The sequence below is a fragment of the Notolepis coatsorum genome (genome assembly GCF_963971535.1).
Source record: "Notolepis coatsorum genome assembly, chromosome: 1".
Classification (NCBI taxonomy): Eukaryota; Metazoa; Chordata; class Actinopteri; order Aulopiformes; family Paralepididae; genus Notolepis; species Notolepis coatsorum.
In genome coordinates, this window is record NC_140165.1 from 225,663,440 (window position 1) to 225,670,939 (window position 7,500).

Consider the following 7,500-nt stretch of genomic DNA (forward strand, 5'->3'; position numbering starts at 1 on the left):
CCGACTTTGGAGAAAACGGCAAGAGCATTTGCCCATAATGTTTTGCCGTGGTTCTTTCCCTCCTTGAGTAAAATGTTACCCTGAATGCTCATTGGAAACAGCTGAGATGGGTGCTTTCTCGGTTTGATGCCGGACCTACTCACATAGGGGATCCCAAACAGGCCAAACTCCAGCATGCCGGGAATGGCCCATTTGATGTCATTCCAGTTGGCCGCGTTGTCCCCCAGCCAGTGGCCAGAGTATTTCCCCACGCCGGGGAACGAGGAGCGGGTCAGCATCAGGCTCCGTTTCTCCCCAAACACCCGCTGAAGAGCCCTGCAGGAGGTAGAGACGGAGGGAGGAGGGGAGCACACTGTTTCACACTCCATAATAAGACACAAATCAATTAAAAACGAAAGGAATGAATGCATTTGGTAAAAAAAATTAGAATTCACCTTAAAACCTCAAAACAAAAACAACAATAAAACAACAACTCTGCCTAATGAAGCAGAGAGAAAGTGAGAGCGAAAGAGTGAGAGAGAGAGAGAGAGAGAGAGAGAGAGAGAGAGAGAGAGAGAGAGAGAGAGAGAGAGAGAGAGAGAGAGAGAGAGAGAGAGAGGTAGTCAGACAGAGTCAAAACCTGAGCCTACTTTATAGCGACAGCGCGTTCCACCTATGCCGCTTGATGTTACATTATTATTCTATTTGATGGGGAAGATCGAAGAGATATCGACTACCATGACAATACAAAGCCCTGATGATGTTGACAAAATGTGTCTGCTGCCAATAATAATACATTTTAATTAGTAGACAGAGGAAGAGATGAAAGAGAGATGAAAGAGAGACAAGCTAGCGTTATAACACCGACGGTGAGTCAGCGGAATGAGACCTCGCCAGGCTCCTGATTCATATGCACACCGGTACGAGTGTATGTGCCCCTGTGTGTCTGTATCTGTGTCTGTGTGCATCCCTGTGTGTGACGGGACATTGATTGAATAACAATACACCACAGCGTTCACCTTATTTGCCCCGCCTGCTCTCCCCCAGTTGCTGAACTTCAGGGCAAATATACTGAATAATATACGATACATATATGTTCGTTTGGATATTCCCAAATCAAATAAATAATGCACAGTGCATCTACAGTATATCAATCTCTATACTATTTTGTGCACACATGGTAGGTGGAATTACAAAAGCAGTCTCCTTGTTGCCTGTTGTAAGGTTAACACCTCCAGGCCAAGTCTCGTAATCATAGGGGCCTCAGGCCTTTGTTTTGATACTGCAGTCAGTGTGTGTTTTCCAAAATCAAACCTCTTTGGCTTCGCTTAGGGACATATGCACAGTGGCGTGTTTCAAAGCCGAGCCCCTGCACTCAAGGTTAGCCCCTTTTTAATCCATGTAGCAAAGCTTTTGTCAATTATGTCCAGAACGACTGTGTTTTACAGTAAATAACAGATCTCATTGTACTCAGTGTGCTTACAGTATGACCAGAAATAACCCCATCGTATTTTTCCTCTTTTTCTTTTTTTGTTCATAGGCCCTTTTCACAGCGGCCATTTTGACATGTCATTACGGGGTAAACAAAGGTGTAATTAATTACATTAATTATGGACTCCATCCATTTGCGTGCGAGCCGGGGCCAGGGCTCTAGTACGGCTGTGTTGTTGTCTCTCTGGAATGGTCCTGGCCCAACTAAATGGAACAGAACCCTAATTAATGTTATTAATTACACCTGTGTTTACCCCGCAACAATGATGTGTCACAACGGTTGCAGTGAAAAGGCCCTATTGTAACGGTTGAAGGTCTGAGTGGGGAACAGCGTGAGGGATACTCCGGAGAAAAGGTTCTAGTGGGACTCACTCCTACTCCTGCAAAGGTACGTAGGTCCTGCATAGGTAGGTCTTTTAAGCTTGGTTTAGATACGGGCGCCATCCACTCTGTTAGCACTGCTGACAGCATGTCAGAGCGTGGAATCCTCACTTATGTGTTGTAATAGGGGGCAACAGTGGAACAGGAGGTAGAGTGATCGTCTGGTAATCAGATGGTTCCCGGTTCAATTCCGGCTAAGATCCCGGCAGCATGTCAAAGAGTCCTTAGCAAGACACCTAACCCCTAACTACTCCCGATAATAATAATAATAATAATAATAATAATAATAATAATAATAATAATAATAATAATAATAATAATAATAATAATAATAATAATAATAATAATAATAATAATAATAATAATAATAATAATAATAATAATAATAATAATAATAATAATAATAATAATAATAATAATAATAATAATAATAATAATAATAATAATAATAATAATAATAATAATAATAATAATAATAATAATAATAATAATAATAATAATAATAATAATAATAATAATAATACATCGGATTTATATAGTACTTTTCCATGTGCTGAAAGACGCTTAATAATAATGCATCGGATTTATATAGCGCTTTTCAAGTGATGAGCAGGTTGGCCTCTGCCGTCGGTGTGAGAATGAATGGGTGAATGTGAGGCATAAGTTGTAAAGTTCAATATAAATGCAGTCCATTCACCATTTAATAGCTGACTTGACAGACCAATCAGCTTGCCTCCTTTTGATTGCCAAGCGCTACCAACCACACCAACCACGGTTTGGATTGTTGTGGAAGGTGCGCTTAACCTGAGCAGAGAGGCCATTCGACCTACAGACACCCACATCCCCTTGTGTGTGTGTGTGGCCTCAGGCAGATTGTTTTACAGAACCAGCCTTTAACCATACTCACTTTTCAGTAGCCAGCACCATGGAGTAGCCATAGAGACTGTGGACATCATAGTGATTTCCCCAGGCATGCTTTGCATCCATACACAGAGACTTACTGTACATCACTCCATCCAGAATATCTGCACAGAGAGAGAGAGAGAGAGAGAGAGAGAGAGAGAGAGAGAGAGAGAGAGAGAGAGAGAGAGAGAGAGAGAGAGAGAGAGAGAGAGAGAGAGAGAGAGAGAGAGAGAGAGAGAGAGAGAGAGAAAGAGAGAGAGAGGGAGAGGGAGAGGGAGAGGGAGAGGGAGAGAGGGGGGGGGGGGAGAGAGAGAGAGAAAGGAAGAAGGGATGAAGGATAGAGGAAGAGATAGTGAGAAGGGAGGGAAATATGAATGAATGAAGAGGTAGTCAGGGCACTTGGGCTTCATGTTTATGATGATCCAGTATGGAATTCACTCAGAATACCGTATATTGTTCAGAGTTATGCATTTTCTACTCATCTTGGGGGACTTCAACTGATTTTCTATGGACAAAAAACCTCCACCATTGGTCAGTGACGACATTAGAACCCTGGGAACACTGACGGCAGCAATCACTCTGTAGTCGCAGCACAGAAAACATTAGGATGTAGGCGAAGGAATCGATTGTGAATCAACAAGCAGCCGAGCACTGAGTCCATAGAGTTTGGATCACAGCAGACCACCATGACTACTACAACCATGACTGTGACTGATTGCAGAGCTGAAGAGAGCTGAAGAGATGGAATTCAGTTTGTGGCTGGTTATTTGAATTTCCTGGTTTGTGTGTGGAGGTTTTTTCCCTATATTGTTGTCACTGATTCAAATGTAAACACATGGGAAAAGAAAATGCATGGAGACGTGTTTTTATTCTCTAGTTTCTTGATACAATGACTAACAATAGGTAAATATTATTACAAATATATTGTATTTGGAATATTTTGTAGCTGTAAAAGGTAAAATAGAAAAGTATTAGGTTTTAAGATGGGTTAAGAATCTGCAGATAAAACTATGTGTATGAGAATGTGAATACCCCACAGACAGACAATGAGAGAAAAAAACAACTAACAAACAAAAACAACAATAACAAAAAGACAGATTGTGGCTTTAATAGGGTGTTATTGTGGATACAGAGACATACTGGGAGTGTATGGGGGATAGTTGAGATTGTTGTCGACACAGCCTTTAGTGGATCCTTGCTTGAAGTTAGCCACCTCGTTCATGTCCTACAACACAGACAGGAAAACACTTTGTTTGAATCATTGATTTCTACGGCAATGCGCCAACTGACTTTTCTGAAAATGGATTTTCCTCCGAAAATCCACTGCTTTTCGAACTGGGACCTACAGTAGCTAGCGTTGAAGGAGAAGAGCTAACCCATGAATAAAACAGACTGTATACTACTTACTGCGGTCGATTTCTATCTTCACACACAGTCCCACTGACCCTGGAAACTGTACGAATTCCCTGTTAAACATATTGAAGATTTTCCACAGATCTGTGCAAAATGGTTAATATGTACGAGGGGGAAGGAGGGACTCTTGAGGTTAGAAACACCGGCTAACCCTGGCTGGGTGAAATTAATGAACGTCTCTCTCTCTCTTCCACAGTAAACACCGGCAAGGTGCCCTTGGTTGAGGAGGCGAGGTGCAGCGGCAAGCCAGCAGGAAAGACCGTGATTGTACCAGGCAGCTCTCAGCGTCCTGGGTGTTGACCGGTTGAATGTGAAACCTGGTTGACTGGAAAAAAAGAGCGAGCGTGCCCGGTAAACCGACCTTGATAAATAAAGGCTTTAAGAGAAAAGCCTTGGGATCTGATACCCAGTGGTGGAAAGTAACTAAGTACTTTTTTACTTAAGTACTGTAAATAAGTAAAATTTTGAGGTACTTGTACTTTACTTGAGTGTTACTCAATACTTCATTTTTACTTAAGTCGAATTTTGAATCGATAACTTTTACCAGAGTACTATTTTATCTGGGTATTTATACTTTTACTCAAGTAAAGGAACTGTGTACTTCTTCCACAACTGCTGAAATCACGTACAGTGCTTGAAAGTCTCAAGTGGAAGGGCACAAGTGTGATGATTCGAGGGATTAAGTTTACCATTTCACAAAGATCTATGGAGAATCACCGGCGTGGATCGTATACTATGTGATGTCTGTGGAATGCGTAATTTGGTGAGCATGAAGGCAACGCGTTAAATAAAATTCCTAGCATGGTTAAAAGTGAAGTCAGTCTTCTCTTTCTGTTGACTCATCTACAGAACAGTGTGGGTAGTTTGAGTAATATTATCTGGTGCATTGATAGGGAACCGCTGGCAGCGGTTGCTTTCCTTTTGTGTTGTTGTGTTTGTTAGATCAAAAAGGTATTCAGTTTAGCACCAATTATCTTTACATTGAATATACATAAAACTGGTGCAACATATTTCAGGTAGACATGATGCAAGTTTCATGCTGTAGTCACACTCCCTGACTGTAGTGAGAGCTGACCTGAAAACAGTTATAATCAGTTAGAGAAGAAGAGGCATATCTGATAAACAATGCCAGTATCAGTACTGCTGCCCTGAAATCAGCTATAATCACTTGGAGAAGAAGAGGTATATCTGATAAGCAATGCCAGTATCAGTACTGCTGACCTGAAATCAGCTATAATCACTTGGAGAAGAAGAGGTATATCTGATAAGCAATGTCAGTATTATTGGTAGCATCTGTCTGCCTGGTACAAACAACGCCTGCTGGTCCAATTCTACACTGCCATAATTCAAAGCATCCTCACCTCATCCATCACAGTCTGGTACGGTTCCACTGATAAACACACCAAACACAAACTCCAACGCATCACCAAGACAGCCTCCAAAATAATTGGCTGCCCCCTCCCCTCTCTGGACTCCATCTACACCTCACGCACAGTCACCCGCTCTGGTAAAATAGGCAACCATCCCTCTCACCCAGCACACCACTTATTCCAGCACATGCCCTCAGGTCGCTACAGGTCCATTCTAACCAGACACACATGCTTCACAAAAATTTTTTTCCCCACAGCAGTCCGAACACTGAACACCCTGGCCCGCCCCCCTTTGCACAGACGGGCAAGCATCTGTCACTGACTGACACTGTTACCGTGACTGTCCTGTATATGTATGTATATATGTATTTATTGTGGGGATTGGGAGGTGGGAGGGGGGCGTTTGATGTTTGATGTCTGATGTTTCATGTTGATGTAACCAGTGCTTAACAATCTGTACCGCAAACAATTACCACCAACTATCGTTGTGTGGCTTTAAAGTATCTTGTATCTTGTATCTTGTATCACTAGTATCAGTAGATCACCAGTACAGTCGAACCTTCATTAGATTATGTGGAGATGGCTGTGCTATAACGTTAAAACAGTAAGTAAAGGTTGTCACCAGCTTGGCTGGCCGTCTGCACTAATACAATTGGCTGTATTAGAGGGTGGGAGAAGCTGGCGGGGTGGGTCCGGGTCGTTGTAAACAGCGACTCCTACAGTTCGGTCGGGGCGCCTGCTAAGCGCGGATAGGACTCGAGGGGGATAGTGTGGTCCTCCCACACGCTACGCCCTCTCGATGAGAATCCGCGCTGCCAGGTGAAAAGAAGCGGTGATTGGCTGGACGTGTGTCGGAGGAAGCACGTGGTAGCCTCCACTCTCCCAGATGATCTGACTGTGGGGGGTAAGTGCGCAGCGACCAGGAAGGGACTGGGAATTGGCATACGACTAACATTGGGATGGGAGAAAATCGGAGGAAAATGGAGGGGGAAAAAGACCAAAAAAAAAAAAAAAAAAAAAAAACTAAGTAAAGGTAAAATATGAATGCTTACAATCCAAAGGGCATCATGTCTGACTTCATTGTAGAATCGTTCATACTCATCAACCCACCAGTCGATACAGTGTTCACTGGTATAGTCAGGAAACACAGTCTCACCAGGCCACACCTAGAGACACAGAACAAGAGGAAGTGTTCAATTAGTGGAATATGCTGCTGTTTTCCTGAAAGAACCTGATTTGAGCTGCTTGCCAAAGCCAAGCTAGCGCTATCGAATGGAGACCCGCGTTAGCATCCAGGCTAGCGCTATCGAATGGAGACCCGCGTTAGCATCCAGGCTCGCACTATCAAATGGAGACCCATGTTAGCATCTACTGTAGTTCTACAAGCCTGGTATCGAATGATATTGGTGATCAAAAAGCTAATAACAGCTGGAAAATGCACATCTAATATTGATTACATAGCCATTGAATACACTATGAATTTTGGAACTGTGAAAGAGAAGTTTGTGAAAGTACATTTTATTTGGAGACAACTGTTCCTTCGGTAAGTCAAAGGTGTTACCCAGTTTTGGTAAACCTTTATTTTTGTAGAAATAAATGCCAGCAATAGTTATTGTGGTATTGTGAGTGAATCATTTTGCACTGACTGACTGACATTAGTGATGCCTTATCACCAGTACATTTAAACCATAACTCATTTTAGTCAAGTGCATTGGCACGAGGCCAAGGACGAGGCATATTGCGTGCAAAACTACAAACGTTCCCAGCGGAGTAATGAATCAAAGAGAATATGCGGAGGATGATGATCATGAGGATGAGTACTGTATGTGAGTAATCATGATGATAAGGAAGGTGATGACAAAACTATGATGATGATGATGATTATATTGATGATGATGATGATGATGATGATGATGATGATGATGATGATGATGCTTATATTGATGATGATGATTATGCATAT

General features: G+C 42.3%; 1 protein-coding gene across 1 annotated transcript in view; it reads right to left on the reverse strand.

Annotated features, from left to right (window-relative positions):
• Positions 1-7,500, reverse strand: part of si (sucrase-isomaltase) — a gene marked incomplete at its 5' end in the record, with an annotated part of 323,712 nt that overhangs the window by 202,117 nt on the left and 114,095 nt on the right. Inside the window, 4 exons of the mRNA XM_084309006.1 lie at positions 144-315; positions 2,759-2,876; positions 3,895-3,979; positions 6,590-6,703. Coding sequence (XP_084165132.1) covers positions 144-315; positions 2,759-2,876; positions 3,895-3,979; positions 6,590-6,703 — 489 coding nt within the window. The remainder of the gene's footprint in view (positions 1-143; positions 316-2,758; positions 2,877-3,894; positions 3,980-6,589; positions 6,704-7,500) is intronic.